The sequence below is a fragment of the Perna viridis genome, chromosome 14, assembly GCF_037379345.1.
Source record: "Perna viridis isolate PV_CMFRI_1.1 ecotype Kerala chromosome 14, ASM3737934v1, whole genome shotgun sequence".
In the NCBI taxonomy this organism is placed as follows: Eukaryota; Metazoa; Mollusca; class Bivalvia; order Mytilida; family Mytilidae; genus Perna; species Perna viridis.
In genome coordinates, this window is record NC_142458.1 from 30,843,637 (window position 1) to 30,866,345 (window position 22,709).

General features: G+C 34.6%; 2 protein-coding genes across 5 annotated transcripts in view; both read right to left on the bottom strand.

The window, feature by feature from the left end:
• Positions 1-6,299, bottom strand: part of LOC148598972 (uncharacterized) — a 29,025-nt gene extending 22,726 nt beyond the window's left edge. For both annotated transcript variants that reach the window (XM_088560194.1, XM_088560192.1), the window contains exons 1-2: positions 5,977-6,299; positions 511-703 (exon numbers count right to left, since the gene is read on the bottom strand). In XM_088560194.1, coding sequence (XP_088416320.1) covers positions 511-703; positions 5,977-6,180 — 397 coding nt within the window. In that variant the 5' untranslated portion in view covers positions 6,181-6,299. The remainder of the gene's footprint in view (positions 1-510; positions 704-5,976) is intronic.
• A 10,738-nt stretch (positions 6,300-17,037) lies between these two features.
• Positions 17,038-22,709, bottom strand: part of LOC148598973 (uncharacterized) — a 29,594-nt gene continuing 23,922 nt past the window's right edge. For all 3 annotated transcript variants that reach the window (XM_088561293.1, XM_088561294.1, XM_088561292.1), the window contains one exon: positions 17,038-18,990. In XM_088561293.1, coding sequence (XP_088417419.1) covers positions 18,530-18,990 — 461 coding nt within the window. In that variant the 3' untranslated portion in view covers positions 17,038-18,529. The remainder of the gene's footprint in view (positions 18,991-22,709) is intronic.

Sequence of the window (22,709 nt, forward strand, 5' to 3'; positions counted from 1 at the left end):
TTATACCTTAAAGCGAAAACGGTCACTGGGAATCTCACGTGGAAAAATCACTCAACCCAAATCAGCCGGAAGTCCCTTTAAACTGAACCACATGTAGTTTTAATAATATTCATAATGGTGTACATTGGCCCACACCTATTCCTAACACATGTGATGGTGTACATTGACCCACACCTATTACTAACACATGTAATGGTGTACATTGGCCCACACCTATTTCTAACACATGTGATGGTGTACATTGGCCCACACCTATTCCTAAGACACGTGATGGTGTACATTGGCCCACACCTATTCCCAACACATGTAATGGTGTACATTGGCCCACCCCTATTCTTAACACATGTGATGTATTATGATTAAATATAGGCAAACGTTTGGGACTCACCTCATTTGTTTCGTTTCCAGATGATGTAAAATTATTATAATAGATGTTAAAAATTTCACGAAATATTTCCACATGTGCTACATGTATAAAGTAATCAAATGATTATAAATCAATAAACTTACCAATGTAGTCGTTGATAAAATTCTGTTCACAGTTTCTGTAACCCGGAATGAGCTTCTCAAGATAGCGAACACCCAAAGAGACGACGATTATAGCCGCCTGGAACCAGTCTCTTTTGTTAAAGGTTTTCCATGGAAACGGGGCATCCCAAACACCTCCCACGCCGCAAAAAGTAATTTCATCAGAATGAAGTAGCTACAAATAGTGTTTTAAACGTTTATAAGTTTCCGTACATGTTTTGACATGTTGTACAGTATACATACAAGTATATATAATTGCATGCGTTGTGCTAAATATATGTATACCTCACTCGTACAGAAAGTTGACATCGCACAGCAAACAATTACGCTTATAACGTATGCCCCATCAACCTGAAGCCACAAACCAAATACGAAATCAATCCGTCTAGTGAGAGAAGAGATTTCTGTGATGAAACGAGACGAATGAATGACGAACGGGCGAACGGAAAGGGTGATTCCAATCGTTGGGTGGGAATATAAAAACACGACAATCACTTTACTACACAAATGTATTTATCATTATGTATAGGTTGCATGAAACTCTCTTATGTATATCAGAAAATTCTGCCGAATGCTTTTGCTTAAACTGTGAGGAATTGATCTTGTGTCATGCGTGGAATGTTTTGATGTTAAGTTTTATTTAATCCAAAATTCACGACTTGTGCATTTAACTGTTGACAGAAGTCGGGGTCTCCTTCTTCTGTTTGTGGGGAAATTGAGACTGATCATATAGGTTAAGTGTTCTACAAAATAAATGGTCTGTAGTCTTAATTCAACCAAAATTTGTCTGTCCTTGCTTTGAGATACTTGAGTAATACACCCCTCACCATAATATCTACATTTTGTTGTGACATTTAGCAATTTGGGCCGAATTGGCATCGGATCGCTCTGAAAACCCGTCTCAGCCTGAAATTGATCCAGATTATAAGTATATGATCAACTTCCGCTTTTCTTTTTACAAAAACTCAGTAGATAGTAAGATATTCAAAACAGACAGTTTGCGTAAGATGTAAATAGCCACATAGTACAAATGAATGCCCATATGTTCCTTAAAGTGCAGGTTTCTTTAAATTAATGTGGTAAAAATTAATGTGGTAATTACATTTTAAAAATGTTTATTATGTTTATAATTTCAACTTTATTGGCTTAAATGGCAAAATAAAAATGGTAGAGAATGTAATTTATTTATTTATTTATTATTTATTTATTTTTTGTTTTTTGTTTTTTGTTTTTTTTAAATGTCAGTTTTAAAACAATCTGCCTGTGTGGATGATGTACTATTGATATCAACTGTTAAAAGTGTTTTGATTCATTGCAATATCGGGATCAAAGTCCGCTTCCTTAACTATTGACGATTTAATAAGATTTAAGGTTTTTATTAAGGATGCTCGATGGTTTAAGACTTCAAAGGGTTGTAAAAATTTATAAGATTTTTCATGAGAGAAAAATATAAGAAGAAAACATAAATGGATCGGTGTGCTCGTTTTTGACATATAAGCATTTTGAAATTTTGGCGGGAAAAGGATTTCTCTAGATTTCCCATAGGTTTTATCTCGGTAGGTTTTATCTTTTAAAACCACTAAAGAAATAACAAGGATTTTATAAAAAGTTCCCAAATAACATTTAAAATGTTATAAAAAAAAACCTTCTTTTACCGATTGCCTCTGTTATTCATTTATTTTTCACTTGCAATGTTTACGTGGGATTCCTTGGAAGTTTACTTTTGCACACCTGTAAATGTATTTGGGTGAGTATTTTTCTAAATTGGATTACATTGTACATATGAATGCAGAGCAAAATGTACATACCCCTGTTTACAATAAATATAGGGAGAATTCTTCGTGGACAAGAGCAAACAAAGGAAACATTTGACCTTATCTTATAAGTGAGCACATTCGTCATTTATAGTGCCACTGGGTGAGAAAAAAAAATGATGCCTTAAACAATTGAACGATAAGGCAAATCTGTCACATGCAACAATTATTTTCAATGTGCTCAAGGGTATCAATTTCGTTTTTTTAAAGAATAACCATTCTTTTCAAATATATTTGTATGTTCTTTGTTATGCCAGATATTCTTGATTCATGATTGCTCGAGTCGTGTCGGGGACAAGACCGATAACTCCCCACGTTACTGTAACGGAGACTACCTGAGCCGTAGTAGCAAAGGGCACACACCCATAGATAGTTAAAGAGAGACATTTGAGTTATTTCTGTGATTTCTGATGAAAAGAACCATTTACAATCTCGTGCTATGATTTACTACAAAATTTAGATACCATTTAAATATTAAACTTTAATGCAACGTGTGCATAAATTATTTCCAATTAATGCTCATTCTGTGCTATTGGTTTTTATTAGTGCTCATTCTGTGCTATTGGTTTTTATTAATGTTCATTCTGTGCTATTAGCTTTTATTAGTGTTCATTCTGTGCTATTGGTTTTTATTAATGCTCATTCTGTGTTATTGGTTTTTAGTCATCTTAAATAGTAGTCATACAATAGGTATATTGCAGTTAATACATGTACATGTACATGTAAATGCCGTTATTGTTCGAACTCGTTAACAGAAGGTATACAGGAGTATATAATTTCAATTGTAGGGGTTTAAGGTGTTTCCCGACATGATTTTTATCCGGAATTATGTATAAAGACGTAATCCGGGCTATGTTTGCTCATTTTTGCCAAAATATTACATGGTATTAACGACATTTTGCAACAAAAGGGAGGGGGTTCTAAACCCGTAATTTCACCTGGATACGCCATACGTGTACATCTAATAACGTATTTGTTTTTTACAGCACTAGCTACATTTGTACAATTTACGTTGTAAAACGTTGAGGTTTTCTACATTTGTTTACCCAGGGTCACACATACGATTCCTGATGTCGAGATAATGGTGTTTTTCGTGGAAAAGAGTGATATGCGTAGTGTTATCAAAATTCAATCAATATTCATATCTGGGGCTACAATGCACTCTATGATTACGAATATTATAATTGTAAACAACATATATACAGAGGAGTAAATAAAAATAATATTTACACAACTGAGGGACCCAACCTATAAAATAAAGCCAAAAAGCTAACTCCGCAAACCCTAAACATAACCTGAGATTTCATCATTTAATGTGCAGATTTGAAAAGGACATACAAATGCGTCAGCAAATTTCTTTTTATACACATTCATATTTCAGTTAAATGCTCATGTATGTACATTTTCGTCATGAGAATGGGACTTTACTGTATCAGAGACAACTCATTTAGATATTATGGCTGTTCTTGATGAAATGGACAAAAACCAATAAAACTTTTAAATTGTCCTATATTGTTTATATAATTAGATAGATCGATGGTATGACACAGCAATTCTCAAGATTATCCTACTTCTAGCATTTCTCAATATTTTATTTTTACCCAGAACCATTATCAGCTGGTTTAACGGTTAATTGGATTCATCATTTGAGAAAAGAAAATGAAAAAAAAAAACATACAAACAAATTCATTATTACTTTTTATGATCAACTTGGCAGGTGTTTCTAGAAAAGCAGAGGACGCTTACCCTACCGGTGCACCTGGTCCATGCTGAGCCTCCCGGTTTTTAGTGGAGTCCGAATTGCTCATTCGCTTTTGTTACATTGCATGTATGATTTTAGTTACTAATGTTCTTTGTTTTGTATGCCTGTTTTCACTGTCTGGTCTTTGTCCCTGAATTACATTCTTTTGATTACCGCTATAACCTTGGTTCCCTTGATTACTCTTACATTAATTTTGTTGCAGTTATAAAGTGATTAGTTGTATAACATGATCCACAATAATAAAAAAAAAACAAAAAATAAACATAAACATAAATCAAAGTTAAATACCATTATTCCGCGGGAAATCAAAGGGGAATAATTCTGTATCTGCGTATTCGGAACAATCGCGGCTTTTCAGATAAAACGTCGCTTTAAGGTGGGACGATACAAATAGGCATTCTTCCGAATTTTTTCTGATTTTTTACACGGTCATAGATAGTATTGATGTACATCAAACTCCGTTTTTTTTAAATTGGGTGACGGATTATTTTAAAATATCCCCTGGTTAAATTTGAATAATTTGTCCTCTTGGAAAGTATTTCATACAAGATACTAGTGAATGTTACATATACACCTTTGGTTAGTACTTGCGTACGCATTTGAAATAAAACATTTTTTTACCACGAATATATTTTACCACAATTTATAAATTGTGTAATAGAAACAAATGTCACTGTAATAAAAAAGTGGCCACGTCAATAATTATATCTTTCTTATGACTTAGTTAAGGTTCTTCACAAGATGAGATTCAGTCGTAAGAAAGCACAATTACATACATTATAAGACCTCAACGCAAGAGAGAAGTGAACATATATTTTCCCGTGAAAAATGCTTTGCCCGTCTCTGCATTTTTTAAAAAATCCCAAATCACATAAAATAATGTACTTCATATAACGGGTGAAAAGAAGAAATATATTGAGAAATGTATATTGTGTACAAGCTTTTCAGAAGGGTTCCGAACATTATTCATAAAAATAATTATAATATTGACAATTTTATGTGTTTATTTTGTATACAAGCTTTTCAGAAGGGTTCCGAACATTATTCATTAAAATAATTATAATATTGACAATGTTATGTGTATATATTTTATACAAGCTTCTCAGAAGGGTTCCAAACATTATTCATTAAAATAGTTATAATATTGACAATATTATGTGTATATATGACATTGTTTGCGTCGTAGATATTAACTTAGCAAGAGCCTTAATTAGGCCAATTTTGTTAAGTATTGAAATTTCATCAAGCATACGTCTACCCAGTTTTCATATCATAACCATGAAAAATATGATACAACTGACAAAGCTGATAAATATAACTGATTTCTATCCAAGTGTTGTTAACCGCTAAGATTTTTTCGGATATCGAATGAACATGTTTTGATTAAAAGCATATAAGTAGGTCTTTTTGTTATATCAATTAATTTGTGTTTAAGATAATATAATTGTACATCGTTTTTTGAACGATAAGGCAGCAGATTTAAGTCCTTTCCGGTAACAAAGGTATACAATGCGAAAAACTTATGCGTAAATTACTTGTGCAGCGCACAAATAAAAAGACATCATACAAAACCAGTCAGGCAACTTTGATGACAAGATTTAAACTCCAACAAGCACACACTTATATTTGTATACATGTACCTTTCAGAAAAAAATTAAAAAATATTGTAAATAGCATTAACAAATAAATTTTGAATGCGTGTATAATCCTCTCTTCCTGGGCCGGGTACAACACGTAAATTTGAAAATTTAAGAATTCCTTTTTTTAAAACACAAAATTACCGTACGAAAATAACAATAAATTAATCTTGATTGCACATGCAAATCATTCCTCATTGGGGAACCGTGGACAACACGTACACGCAAACCTTACCTTTGGTCTTTTGAACACCATTTTCTCGTACCGGTCATCTCCCGTATACACGTACGTCAGTGACGTAAGATCTGGCGGAAAAGATGGATCTACGAACAAATCTGAATCGCTCAGCCGTGCCCGCAAATGACTTTTGCTTTGAACATTGCGTTTTATCAAAGTATAGTTCTGATACGGTACTTCTGAGAATGGTTTTGTAGACATTATCTCAATTGAAATGTATCAATGTTTATACTCCTTAAACATTTTTTTCTTCGACACAGAAAACGTTCTAAAATTGTTCTTTTAAATCATATCATAAATTTCCATATTTATCACTATTGTCTGTCCATCAATCTATATTACCGATATTGTAGATGTTTATCATAGCGAACCTTTCTACCTGTAATCCAAACGCTAATGTGACAGTAATTTTATGAGCAGACGACATTTTGTTCCATCAGCAGGTGTTTCCATGGAAATCGATAAAGATATGCCTATTTACAAGTATAACATTATCTACTACTAGTTTAGCATTGATTTTGGTAACGATGAAAGATTGGACCATATAATAAGTGTTAATTAGATGACAGTTAGTGTGATATTCAGTTGAATAACCTAAGTTTCGTGTATGATTTATTATATCAAATATTCATTATCAATCTCATTAACCTTTTTGCTAATGATTACTGACACAAACACAGTTTGACCCTTTATAATTATGTCGAACAGTTATGACCTACATTTTAAATGGTTGTGTACTGCTGAAATTAAATGTACCATTGTTTTAGCATCATTATTTAAGGTTTGTTTTTTGTTTGTTTGTTAAGGTCTTTCCCTGTCAAGGAAAAACATTACTACTATTCGCATGTCCACTATTATCATTTTTTTCCGCTACATTTTGACTTTGTCGTTTCAAGAGAAATCAAGTTGAGTTGTATACCAAATAAATTTCTGTTGCTTCAGAAGGTGCTACGAAAACACATGTGTCTTTACAGAGTTATTTCCCTGTCTTCAAAAATAAAACTTCGCTCTTCTCCTCCTGGGTTTTAATAAATAAATCAGAACTTTTTATGTTATCATTATTTGTAACACTTCGTGGTTTGAGTGCTAGACTTTTAGAAAAGTATGATTTGTGTAAGATGAGTTATAAACCTTTGAAATTTAACTTCAAACCGGATGTTGAAAACCGGAAGTGTTTTTTTTTAAAGTTAAAACTAACATCAAACTAAAGTACATACAAAAATATGTCAGAATATATTATAAACTTTACAGGTGAAAAATAAAAGTAAATGGTCTTAAATTGAGTTTGAAAAATCCCCCCTTTTTTCTTTCGCATATATCTTGAAAACGATAAGAGATGGAGAAAAACAATCATTAATAAAATGTTCAGACTGCAGTGCTCTATAACTTGAGACCACAAAAGAAAGTCAAAGGTTAAGGTAATTTAAGGTAAAAAACCTTACTACTATTCGTATATCCACTATTATCATTTTTTTTATTTCGCCACATTTTGACTTTGTCGTTTCAAGAGAAATCAAGTTGAGTTGTATACCAAATAAATCTGTGTAGCTTCGGAGGGTACAGAATTACCCTGCTAAGAAAACACATGTGTCGTTACAGAGTTATTTCCCTTTCTTCAAAAATAAAACTTCGCTCTTCTCCTCGTAGGTTTTAATACACAGAGGTGAAAAATTGTAAAGTCAAAAAAGGTTTGAACATTCTGTCAAGAGTTATGGCCACTATCCACTTCCTGGTGTTTATATATCTCAGATTTGGATAGGAAATTATAACTCGTGAACAATTTACCCCAAAAAAACTGTAATGCGATAAGGTATTGTATTTGCATAATTTCTTTTAGAAATTTTGTGTCATATTTGTTGCAATTGCTAATCAATAACTGAACTTTTATTTAATTTTAACTTGTATAGAAAATCTGTCCATCGATATTATATATATACTATATTCGTATACAACGAACTTGCTGTGGTGCGTTTATTATTTTTGGTAAAAATAATACACCTCAATCCATCTCAGATTTCTATATAAACGTAAAACATTAGAATTTTAGTATGCAACTAACTACAAATACTTTCCACTTTACGGCGGTTTTGTTCGTGGAATGTTTGTAATTCTTTCATTCATCATTTCTTTCCCTTGAAAACAATTTTGCGTATCGACATTAATGATTTGTTTTATATTTGACACAAGAATACCTATAAAGAATTCCCCAAATTACTAATATGCTGCGAATTGCATTTTTATGATATCATTAAAATTGCACGGTCAAAACGCCGTAACTCAATATGGTAATTTGTTAAGATTCAGTTTTTCCATTTCCTTTCATTAGAAAAGCGACAGAAGAGTTAAATAAGTTTTTTTTCCATAATGTGGAAAGTTACAATAGGAAACGATTGATTATTGGGGTTTAACGCCAGGGCAGCAATATTTATGTCAGGTATATTCAGGCGATGAACATGAAAGCTTAGCTCTGCTGCAGGCCTATTCTTTTGACACCTGGACCGGCACGGGGCAAAAAAGGCTATCATCTTTCTTTTGACATTGTTAGCTCCTTTTTTACACGATGAAGATCATTAAATTTAAAAATTTATTTCTTCAGCGTGAGTGCCTTCTGTTGCGGTTGTGACTTATTTTGTTACCTCCCTTCCCTGTCACGATGTTTACAAAAAATAGTAGTATATACTTTTGTTAACGATTCTTTTTGATTAATAAAATAAAGCTTTTGTGACTGGTACAGAATTTGAATCCCTAGTGACTCATTTCAATACCTCCTTCCCACCGAAATCACTCGTTGTATGGGGAAAATGTTATACTTTCATAACTAAGCCAAAGAAATTATTTGATGTATATGTCTGTTACCCTACCTGGTCTTTGCGCCTGAACACAATTCTATTAGAATCTTGGTTCCCTTCTTGATTACCCATCAACAACTTTAGATTAAAGATAATTTACTTCCAATGTTGCGTCATACTGTTTTTCAAAAATGTATATAAATATCAGTATTTCAGATAAACTACAGCGTTGAGTATAGTTTTTTTTTTCGTGCTACTAGGATACAATTTTTTTATTGCATTATGAGTGTTATTTATTCGTAGCCCCGATCAGATCCGGGTGTTAAAGGAATAGGCCTGCAACAGCGCTAAGCTTGTCATAAAAGGCGACTAAATAGTGCTCAGAAACCTAGCCGGGGGCTAGGCGCTCTGCCCACAGAGCAACTGGTTACATGCTGGGGTTGTCAGGCTATAATATGGAAAACCTGACCGCATACCATAGTGTTGCACCGTATTGGGAAAGATGTCACGTTCCTCGCACGTTAAAGAACCCTGCTGTGGTATTCGATAGGAGTAGGAATCTTTGCGCTCCGCCACAAGAGGCTGAATTGCCCGACCCTACCCATCCCTCCCTATTTCCAGTGGCAATCAAAATTTGTCGACCCCATTATCCTTGTGTCCCATCCCTTTTTTCATAAAGTGAAAATTTCATTTTCAATTTATCATCCATTTCATGTTCATCGTCTTAATAAAGCTGAAATATTGCTGCTCGGACGTTAAACCCCAACAATCAATCAATCAATCTTTATTCGTATTGTTACGTGTTACATGTCTTTGATCGCCTCGGAGCATAAAATACACCCATACCTCTGGCTTATGGTATGTGAATCTTTTGACCGTATATTCTGGTGGAGTTACTTTGTACTAACTAAGAAGTCCCGTATTTGTTTTATCCATACGATTTCTGATGTATATTGATAAACCATTTAGTATTTTGGGGTAAATATACACCTTTTGGTTTCCTGCAAAATATGCATGTTGTTGATATTGTCAAAACTTGTAAAGATAATAACAATAGTAATAATAATTAATAACATCTATGTTGTATTTTTGATCTTGAACTTGTTAAGCGGAACTGCAAATTTTACTGATTTAGTCTTGAACTTGATAATCGGAAATGCAAATTCTACTGTCTTAAAAGTTGTATGTAATACAGACGATCCTGTACTTGATAATCGAAACTGTTTGAAGTTTTACACAGCTGGACGTGTCACTTGCGACGTCAAGAAGAATGCATACTTGGATCTGAGTTTCGAAGAGAAAATGTGTTTTTTTTATTTTCTTATTATTCTCTTTTATTTTACCATGGTTACATTTCACTCTTAAGCTGGATACTTCTTAATCTGAAAAACACTGGGATTTAGTAATATTCATCGGAAAGACCTTAGCAATCGTTTTGCAACAATTGTTCTTTAATCTGTTTCTTCCTGCAATCTAGCGATATTTTGACAATAAAATATAACCAACGATATGATACTTTCATGTGAAGATGGTGTTGTGATTTTCACTTGTATATATATATAAGAAATATGTAGAACAGTTCAGGTGTTTAATTGCGAGGAAATCGAATCGCCAACAACTTATAAGGGGTGTTATTGATCAGGTAAAAAAGTCTGATTCAATTATTTCTCATACCAGCTTTACAAGAATGAGACTGTAGAACAATTGTTGACCTAGTCATTGAAACCTTTGTTACAAGTAGGAAATCGGGGCAAATACAGCCAAAGATAATCATACCATCTAGGGACAGGCTGCATTCTCTCCTAACTTTTTAAACTGCATTTAGCTAGTTCATCAAAACAACGCTTGTTATCCAATACTTGTAATGGTAGTAAAAGAAGATGGCTTACAGGAAATTAATTTAAGAAAACATCTTTTTTTCAAACTATAATGACTAATTAAAATCTATAGGTGACTGTCAAAACTGAAATTATCAGTTGTTTGCAGGACAATGGATTAAATAACAACATCCGTCTCTGGTGTCTTTATGCATACATATCAATTACCCTATCATGGTATACATATTTGAAGTTCAGTACCTTTATGTATGAACATAAGGACTAGAGCATTAAATCGGTTGCTCCCTATGGGGTTTTCTACACTTGATCCGGTGATCGATGTCAACGAGAGCAGATATAGAATTTTCCTTATATTTGAAAACGATAATCTACATGCCTTCTCGTCAGCCAAAGTAACTTGTATGGTGTCCGGTCGATCTTGCCAAGCTACCCACAATTGCTTCCTTAATAGCATCTCCTATTGAAATGACTCTGGTGACGGTAAGTTGTCCGAATAATGATTTAAGATCGTTGTTTTTTCAGTGGATGTTTCAAGTACACGGGATGAAAGTATTCTGAAAGCTTGGACTGCCTGAGTTGACAAGTAATTGAATCTGTCGTTAAATTGTGGTTACAAGGAATCGAGATAAGTGACGAAAAATGCGCTTTTGAAGTACAATTCTGGGGGTCTTCGCCGGGACATTAGATCTCTGTGTTTGTTGAGAGCAACGTCTAGGTGGGTAAAATGATTCGAAACCTGCTACAGCGGCCATGGACTTCATCTGCCGGAAAACGGTATCAAATATTGTTTCATCAACTCTAGCATTAACTTAAGTTTTTCTTACATTTTCAACCATCTCATAACCTTGAACAATGTCGATTATGCTTCAATGAAACTGTTGGCTCAATCCTTTGGTAGTAAACCCAAAGAAACGCTGTGCAGCTTGAAACGAAGCAATAAATGTCGAATCTGTAATTCTTTTCATTAGTCCGTAGGCTTTCATTGCGACTTTCATTTGGTCGAGTAAGGTTCATATCTTCCACGGCTTTTTCAAGTCTCCGACTACTGTGAAAGTTTTATTGCTCATGGGGTACCAATTTTCGTAGAATTTGTAGGTTGGCCAAACCACGAATTTTGGTTCCCAACGAAAAGAAGATGTCCATTGATGTGTATACTGAAAACCTCAATCCACGAATTTGTGTTTCTTCCCTAATCCACGAAAATTTGTATCCACGAATTAAAGCACTTTCACAGTACGTTTTGGTGAATACTTCCAGCTGCTTTATGTTGTTTAGCATTAGATGTACCTCTTTTAGATGTAACCCCTATTCGAAATGACCAACTCTCCAACCCAGGTAAAAATGATAAGTCTATAAAAACAAACAAACACGTGCGACACGTGTGTGGGGAATACTTCGAACTAAACTAGCGAATATTGAAAACTCCTAATGACTTCAATGAACGTTTATTGCCATCTGAATCTTACTTCCGCCCAAGCCGACGTCATTGTAACGGTAACGTCGACAGTGGGAATGTACAAAAATGTGGACGTTGTTTTCCCGCGATAATTACAACAAATCATAATTATAAGAATCTCGACAACGCACTCTAGAGGTCAATGAGGGGAGGACATGTGAAAGTATCATACGTACCTCTTATCTTGATCGCCCCGTGCAGGTTCGGGTGTCAAAAGAATAGGTCTGTAGCAGCGCTAAGCTTGTCGTAAAAGGCGACTAAATAGTGCTCAGAACCCTAGCCGGGGGCTAGGGCGCTCTGCCCACAGAGCAACTGGGATGTGTGACCCAGGTGGTAGAATGGGGTACCCCTGGCGTGTTACATGCTGGGGTTGTCAGGCTATTATACGGAAAACCTGACCGCAAACCATAGTGGTGCACCGTGTTGGGAAAGATGCCACGTTCCTCGCACGTTAAAGAACCCTACTGTGGTATTCTCCCGGAGTAGGAACCATAGGGCTCCGCCACAGGAGGCTAAATTACCCTACAAACCTCTCCCTATTTCTAGTGGCAATCAAAATTTGTCGACCTCATTGCCCTTGTATCCCATCCCTTTTCCATTTCATCATTATTTCATGTTCATTTTATCATCAGTTTCATGTTCATCGTCTGAATATAGCTGAAATATTGCTGCTCGGACGTTAAACCCCAACAAACAAACAAACAAACTTATCTTGATAAAAACATCTGATTTATCAGCGTGGGCGATCATAATCTTCTTCTCACCTATTGTTGTCTATAGACAATTATAGAAAATGTGGCTAGAATACTTTGTTGCTTCTTTCTGGCTGATTTTGCTGCTGAAACGGAATCTGTTCCGTTGCATCGAGATCGGAATAAACATGCATTAAAAATAGAATTGGAACGTCCCGCAATTCTAACTTTGAAGCCGATAAAAACATACTTTTAAACATATCAAACCAAATTAGTAGTGAAGAGATACTATTAGAGATAAACTGACTCTTTCCTCTCGCCCTCTTTCTCATTCCCTTTCTCTCCCCCTTTTTTCTAAGGGCCTCTATCGCACCCTGACACAGACCACACTTGAAGTATCTATACTACTAAAGGAAGAGAATGGTTTCTTTGAGCTGCAACTCCTCTGAAACCATACAAGGTCGAATATATTGTTGATATGAGGTATAAATATAGGGTCGTGTACTTTCTAAATTTGTTTTTGAAACAATTTTTTTTTCGACGGAAACGCAAATTTTTAGAAAAAGATCCCAATTCGGAGCCGTCATTAGGCCATGTGTTATAAATTGTAATACGCTTTCGCGCATGCTCAATCGACGTACTGTCCGGATTATGTGTACATGTGTTACAAGAGTAATGTACATGTACGTTCATTATTTTGCTTAATTAACCGATATCCACCATTTTTCTGAGATGCAAAACTGTCAAAACATAGAAAGGTGTAGAACGTGTCGGAATAAATCTCCCACTTCTATGTGTAAACATTTGCACCCGAAGTCCGGACCCCTCCCCCTACTTATGTGTAAACCGGTAAATCCCCTACCCATTGTTTTGAGTAAAATATTGAATTATTTAAAATTTAATAATTCATTATGCAACTAAAATGGGTGGAACAGAACTTTCAGAATATTAAAGGGTGTTCAACCTAGTCCCCCCCCGAAAAAAAAATGTAGTGCCAAGTCTTCGAAGCTTATAGTATACATTGCACATGTAGTTGTCTTTCTTTTATTACATTGTGTGATAAAAAGTTCTGTTCGCGCAAAATGCACAGTTGGGATAAAGTGTGAATGCAGCCTAAACTTTTTACTATGCATAAAAATTCAGTTGAATGCCTGTCTGTCTGTCCGTTCGTCTCCTGGCGTTTTCCATTCGATAAACAAAACTTTGTACAGAAATTAAGCACAAAAATACATGCAAGTTCGATATTGAGCTAGATCAAATAATATTTACATGTAGCAAGAGACCATTTGATAACCTACTTGAAAGCTCCCTTTCGACTTTTCTCGCCAATTCAACCCTTAAAAAATTACGAGCGAACAAGTCCCAGTTTGGGGTTTGATCACATATTTGTACATGTATAAACATGTGCATTTAAAAGGGTGGTTACGGAGTGAATATGTGTCTGAAAAAAAAAACACATGATACATAACTGATAAATAACTGATATCAAGGAACAGGGCTCTAATGCCTCTTCTGCGTTTTGATGTGTGAGGGTCTTCAACAATGAAAAACGTTAACTCCCTCAAATCAGACCAAGGTGGCCCCCTATAACGTGCACAAAAGCAGAATTCTTGATAAAATAAAAATCAAGGTTACTCTCTTGCTGTCCACTGGCCATGGAGTGAAAACTTGGACGAAGCCTCAGGATAACCAGCTAATGCACCAAGGTTACATGTAGAGTCTGCTAATTTTGAATTATTCGATCGCTGCAGAAAAACGTCATTAACGCAACGCATGTCTGGAGCAGTCGTATTGTTTATTGCAAATGTATTTTAAACGTTTGCGTTTCTCGGTGTCGTCATCGTCGTCGTAAAATATCAACTCCTCCCGTACCCCTGGGTTAATTAAACCTGGGACCAATAAAACAGCTTCTTAGTCCTAGATTTAACCAATTTTTCCAGTAAATTGCATTAGCATAAGGCATGAAACTTTGCTTAGTGACGTACCATTTAACATCCGGTGAAGGGAGCTTGTTTTTGTTTTTTTTTTTCTTTGGTTGTTAAAAATATTTCGATCCTTACTTTGGAGAAAAGATAATTTTGTAAGGAATAGTTAAAACATAAGTAAAGATGAAAAAAAAAAATAATTCGCTAACATGCTTTAGAAAAGTACACATTTTTGCGCGCTGCGCGCATAAAAGAACAATTCTGAGTCAAAATAAAGTCAATTCCCCTGAAAGGTTAATGGTCAACTCCTCTTAATCCACCAGTTAAGCAGTTCGAACTGTACACCATTGATGTATGGTATATGATCATAGATCCTTTACAAAAATACTTATTTTGTTTGAGTTCATCAAATTAGTGCTGTGTTCACACTCAATCGACCGGGATTTCGCAGGCATCTTCTAGTAGTTAAAATATATGATATAATGAGTAATTGTATCACATGCTGAATTATGACATTATATAATGCTCAAAGTTCATATATATTCTACTGCGTAGAAATCGCATTAATATGAATACAGCATACATTTGCCAAATCACGTGACCGTTTACTTCCAGGTGCATGCACGTTATATTAAAGAATTTAGGTAATCTTTGATCATTGAGATTCAATCATCAGTTAGCGTACACCTCCTGTTCTCTGTCGCAACCGAAAATAAAGTGCATAAAACAGCACGAACATGTTTGGTCTTTAGGAGTACAAATGTACATTGTACCGATAAGGGCACTAAAACAGCAAAGTTCCCTGAATTACCATTCTGTGTAAGAATCAGGCAATGGGTAGAACATCATTTTTCTCGATTGGTCTTGTTTGCCTCAATATATAATTTAAATTTTATTTTCTGAAATTAAAGTGTTTAAATTTATTCTGAAGCATCTGTGACATAGATGTTTTTACTGGTTATATGTGGGAAAACCATAGTGCATTTTAATTAAATTTGACCTATCAATATCTTAAAAAGGCAGACTTTACAAACACATTCTTAGACAGAGAAGTAGTTAAGTTTGGAATTCGATACAACAATCAACCAACAAATTGCTACTAAAACCTCAGGACGACAGCTCAAGTCCAGCAAGGGTAATCGCCGTCTTGTTAATTTCATGTAACACTGTCAGGCAAAATATCCGGTAAAAAATTCCCATAGATGTCGTAGGGGTACGAGTTCGAGTCTATGTAAACTGTAGAAACCCCAAAGGCTGGGCAGGAAAAGTTTCCAATATTGTCCTTGTATGTGAATGGAAAACATATAGCTATTGAATACATCATGTACAAAAAAGAGTTTCAGTTTTTTTATTTGTGATTACAGTACAGTAGAAAACTACGTAAAACAGGAAACATTTCGGGGTGACAATCAATACCAAACATTGAAAGTGCATTTTCATTACCACTGAATCAGTAAATTTGTAATCTCGAAACAATGAATTTTAAGATAACCGTCTTAAACTGAAACTCGTCTTTAAACAAAGAAAGGGGCAATAGTTATTCTATTTTCGTTTATACCAGTTTCCGGTCCAGTTGTTTTGCAAAATTTTAGCATATTTTTGTGTTTATGTTAAAGAGTATTAAAAATTGATTAAACCCCGGGAAAAATTACGAGATTTTACAGCATTTACGTGTGAAAATGACGTCACAAAGTATCGTTTTCTGCGACATTCAATACATCAAAATTTGAAAGTATGTAGGAGGTTTTCTGTCATACATTTGTATTGATCACAAACTTCAACAAATGAAGTGTTCTGTCAAAAAGGGGTCTTGATACAATGTTCTTTCCCGGTTGGTAAATTGAAATTGCCAATATCGTCTGCAAAGAAAAATATAATGAAATCAAGTGTTTTTTTTTAATGTCACAGAATGCACACCTTTCGTCTTCATTTTGAGTGAAGGTGTCACGTTCTGCACGGATTAAAAAAACAAAAAGGATATATTGGCGAGGTATGCACACCCTTTAGGGGTTCATCTTGGAACCACGATTCTTGCGGTAAACAAAGTAATGTAATCCAGGGACAAAGATCAGACATGGAAAACATACACACAAAGTAATACATGTATAAAATGACCAAAATAAAACGTCCAAAGAATAAAAGTAAATGAGCAACTCTGACTTCCCTAAAAACCGGGAGAATAGAACAGGTGTACCGGTAGGGTTGCGTCCTCTGCTTTTCTGGAAACACCCATAAAAAGTCTAGTCAGGGGTAGACGAAAGAGGAAGGGGAAACTATGACAAAGCAAAATATGTATGCATTATGCTGGTACATGTATATTTATATTTAAATGTAAATATCAAACACAATGCATAAATTAAATAATATTTTAATATATCTATATATTAAACACAATGCAAAGATAAAATAGTTCACTTTTAAAATTACATATATATTAAACACAATGCATAGATTAAATAATAAAGCGGAAAACCATATAAAATAATCAATCAAAAAAATGAATTAAATTATATAAAACATCATATAAACATATTAAGCAATTCTACAATATATTACATATAATTAGAAGATCATGTAGATATGTAAGTCCAAAATATTTTTACTAGCGCACTCTATGATGCCCCCACTTCCCTCCACAGAAACAGTATAGGAAACCCCAAACATCATTCAAATATGAATAATAATAAAAAGTAGGTGTATAATGGCATCATGGTATTTGGAATGTGTGCAATTTCCATTTATTTCCATTCAGCGGCGTTAGGGTCCCCTAAGGTCGATCAATGACAAAGTTCATTCTTCTGCATCGATCAGGAAACCCCAAAAAGTTATTGATATGGAAATAGTACCTCACAATGACATTATATAATGAAGAATATATGAAAGTTTCACCAATTTGAGAGGGGTTGCTAGATAGAATTAGGAACTTAATAATGGACAGCATGACCCCCTGCCGTCTTCAAATGATATCAGAACGATGCCTAAAAAGCGAATGTAAACAGGTGAGTTTCTAAAATATGGATTAAATAAGCTAATATTATTTTTTATATCTTGTTTAAAATGTCATAGTAAACAGAAAGTGACATGTAGCTTTTCAGATAACCCTTTTTCATAAGAGATGAAAATGTATAGAATGTACTCTAATTTAAGGGAGATAACTCTATAAATGACATTGAAATATGATAGAAACTATTGGATTTTCAAATGTGAATTTCACTCCCTGAGACGTTTAGGTTTCCCGCACGCACGATACCCAAACACATGCGAAACGCTCACCAAACGCACGATAAACGAACGCTTCTATCGTGCCTTTAAACGAACGCTCCTATCGTACGTTTATACCATAAACGACGAAAAAATGATAATATGGACATATAATGAAGACAGAAAAAAAAAATAGAAAAAAAATTAATGAAATTATATAAATTAATAATAGCAAAAAAATATAAAAATAACAGTTAAATCAAAGAAATAATCAAAGTACAAAAATAAACGAGCGCTTCTATCTTGCGCAGGGGCGTAGCTGCCTATACGCAAATATGCAGTTGCGTACTTTCGGAAAAAGTAACAAAAATAAAAACACACATTTTAAAGATGAAATAAAGGTTATTTATCACATATGCATACCATAAACGTAGTATAGACTCTGAAAAAACTGACTCCAAAATCGTTATAATTCAGGAGTTTCCCTCAGGGCTTTGCCTTGCCGGACTCACTGGGGCCTTTCCCGCCCCCCCCCCCCCCCAAAAAAAAAAAAAAAAAAAACCCTCGCCGTAATTTTGCGTACAACTAAAACAGGCCTAGCTACGCCCCTGGTGCGTTTAACCTGTATTTGAAGTAGTCCATACATTTCCTAACGCCATGCAGGGTTGTACGCGTTTTCTCCTGAAGATGGATCGTCATGTTTCTGACTGTTGCTTTCGTCAGTAGTAACTGTCAAATCAGATGCTGCTCCAAGTTCTGCATAACAATTCTGTACTTTGCTCTTCTCGCTTTCCTCGTCCTCTTTGCTATACTCTACTATATCTAGTCTTTTCTCCTGTACTTTCCATTTTTGTTTGTTCTTAATCAATAACATGACTACTATGATGATAATCAATATACATGCACAAACAATTGAAATGACAGCCGGGATAATCACACTAGTTTTCTCGGGTACGGAAGTGATGATTTCTACGTGATTTCCGGTTTTGAAATCTATCGTTATATTTGTGTCGGAAGTATCTGTTCCATCTGTGCAAGACAGCTCTAGTGTTGTTGACTGAGATGTGTTGATGATGGAACTGTAGTTTTCAAACAGGAACAAAGACAATTCTAAAATACAATATAAAGTACATTATTAGTTCATGCTTTGTAGCACCTATACTCCTATACTTACAGTTAAATATACTGTCATTTCGATGAGTGGAGACTTAAATTCATCAAAGCAAAACTTATCTATTGCTTATTATTGAAATTGTTTCTTGTTCTTTATTAAATATTGTTTTCTGTCGTGTGGTCCAGAGATGATCGATCCCATGTTTACTAGAGAGCATCATTCCTATCAACGTCAATAAATCTAAAGAGTTTGACATAGGCTTTCTTATTTGACACACTGAAAAAAAACTTTAAAAATTTATTAAAAATAATAGCAAATGACCTGTAAAATCAACAGTATAATGTTAAGCAGAAAATTATTTGTTTAATATCTTTTAATTAGTAACAACATGTGATGAGCACAAAACCATGTCGTGGAATTTCTTTTAATGTAGTCTTTGTTCCAAATGGAAACGCCGAGATATCCTTATTATAGCACAAACGGGGATTTGGGAAAACTGTGACGGGGGAAAACGACTCTTTGTTGATATAAACATGACATTTTAGTGAACATTCAACGTCCATATGTATAATCGGTAAAAATGTCATGATATAGCATCTTCATACTTTGCCTGGGTTGAGCAGACGATAATTAGATCACGAGGACAAAAGAAGTCATGGTTATATAAACATGAGGTTGGTAACGTGGTAACGCCTGCATCTATCCCGTGCACCGGAGTTATTCCACAGACTTCTCCGAAAATGCATAATCTATAGGAGGTGGTAAATAGTTGGCTAAGAGTCTAAAAACTGAGTAAATTTACTGGCAGCCCCTCCAGTTTTAATCACAGAAGCCTACCAGGGAACTTTGTCTTGAAAATTATATAATAACTTTACACGAATATAATTTGTTTCCTATTAAGTAAGTCAATAACTGCATATCGACATAGGTCATCTAATACAATTATGCGAGTCTTGAAATTCAGTAAAAATTGAAATTTAACATTAAAGAATAGTGAGTCACACATTTCTGTATTACATGTAGCATACTGTAAATTTACCACAAAATATGCATTTTGCATTACCATGTTAAAAGGTTGTGTTCACGAAAATTAGCGACACACTATGGCGTTATCTGACGTTTCATTGCGGGGTTTCAGAGTGGTGCGGATACTTAAGAGGACATTTTCTGAGAGTACCCCATATTCTGACTGAATGGCTTATCTGTTGTGCTTAATAATTCTTGACGTTACCTTTTACCTATGTCTAATTTTAATAACATAACTTGTATCCACCGTAACTTTGTTTATGGTTAATTGAAAATATTATATTTGACCCCATAACACTACATGTTAGCACAAATAATGTATGCTAGCTTTGCAGAAATTTGAGGTAGGGACATTTTCAACCATTCTTTGCTCCACCCCTTTCCACATTGCTCCACATCCCTGACAAGGTAGTTACATGTACGATTACACAAGGGTTGAAAAACAGCAATAAAAGCCACGGCATTCAAAATAACATCCTTTTTATCGTCTTCTTCTTAGCACACAGCTGGTTCTCACTTTTAATATTCTCGGTAGAAATTGACTGGGTTAATTAGACGTGATTGTTTGTCATCAACACCTAACTGCTAGTATCGTAAGTCTTGAAATCGTTGATAACGCAACTAATATCAGCACACACAAAAGAAAGTATTAGCACTTCGTGGTCTCAAACTTAACACCGACAGTTTATGTCGGAGTCAGTGCTCCGAAAACGTCTGTCATTATTATTGAAGGGCGATTTACAAAGGGAGTAAGCTGCTATAATATCTTACGGTGGTAAGTGTACATGTAATGGTGATATCATGCTATGGAATATTTCTGCACAAAACGAGCTATAAACCTGGCGCTTTGAGAGAAAATTCATTTTGTCTCTTCCCAAATATTATAAATGGATTATAGTCATTCAGGAATCGGTTGATTATCTTAGATCTTTTGGGAACTGCACATTTAAAATATGGGTCAAAGTTTTGATGAAAAAAAAAATCAGTAAGCCACTTATAATTAAGATCGCCAAAATGAGCTATGTAAAAGGTCCGTATTCATTGGACCGATTTAACAAGGAACTTGTCAAGGTCATTGCAACACATATTGTTTTAATGTTTTAAGGCTGGAATGGTTACAGGTTTAAACCTATTGAAACAATTTTGTGTTTGCTTTTTGCAGAAAACATAATTGATATTTTTACTGAGTAGATTTGAAAGTTCGTTTCATAACAGTCGTTTTAATTTCAATCCTTTATCGATTAAGGCTCAATAATCGTGAGCAAAGTCCAATTATGAACTTGGCTAAATATTTTTTTTAATGTTTTTTTTTCCGTACAGACGGCGAGCAAAATAGGGATTTGTACCGTATAGGATAAAACTCGTTTATATTTAGAAATGTGGTACTACAAGGGAAGTTGACATTCAAGCTATAATGTCACTTTGGAAACGAGCAAGTCCGCCAACACTTGAACATTGCGTAAACTGAACATATTTAAAAATATATGAAGGGATCACAACCCTCCCCTTTTAAAATCTGGCCACTGTGGAAAAATATTACACAATTAAACACAACTAAAATGCAGTTAAAAAAAAAGGTCTGAGTTCCTTGTTACTTCGGAAATAAAGAAACTGAATATAAAATTATACAAATGTACAAACTAAGGATTACTAGCAGTTAGCTCCAGATCAGTTTTAACACACACAACTTTATATACCAATCGTATGTAAAATCAATCCTAATTCTACTCCATACGTCATACAATAAAGACACAACCGGTGTCTTGTCGAAAACTGCTTTTAAATAGAGTGTTTTAATTTCTCTGTAAAGACACTATAAGCGAATGAATGTTAATACCAACAAATCTATCCTTAACAATTTGTCAACAATATCATTATATAATATGTCTTCCGAATAAGCCTATTCAACGGTTTAGTTAACTTATTTGGTAAGAATCGAGCTTTCCGTGTGTAGAATATTACCGTAAAACAAATGGGTGATAAATACCCGCACGTATCAATCTTTTAGAAGTACATATGTATTTAATAGTGAGTTTTTTGTATCGGTTGAAACATTTGCCTATACCAACGTAGACCAATACCAACGTAGACCTATACCAACACCAACGTAGACCTATACCAACGTAGACCAATACCAACGTAGACCTATACCAACATAGACCTATACCAACACCAACGTAGGCCTATACCAACGTAGACCTATACCAACACCAACGTAGACCTATACCAACGTTGACCTATACCAACGTAGACCAATCTTCATGAATAATGATCAAATTAATTAAAGAGTTCAACGAAACCAAAATTCTAGCAGAAAACAAAAGAATGCAATCTAGGGACAAAGACCAGACATGGAAAACAGACACACACATCAAGGAACATATTAAAATAAGCAAAATAATACATACAAAATAACGAAAGTAAACTCGGACTTCACTAAAACTAGGAGCATGGACCAAGTGTACCGGTATGGTAAGCGTCCTTTGCTTTTCTTAAGCATTAACAAATGCTTAAGAAAGTCAAGATATTGCATGGGTCTGAATTGAAACATTCACTTGTATTTCACGTTAAATGGGTAATTTACTACCTGGTTTAGTGCAACTTCAGAAAACTGGTTATTATGACCAATTATATTACCTAAGTGTACAATACAGATAGTATGTAAATATTGGTTTTGACACTTTAGTTT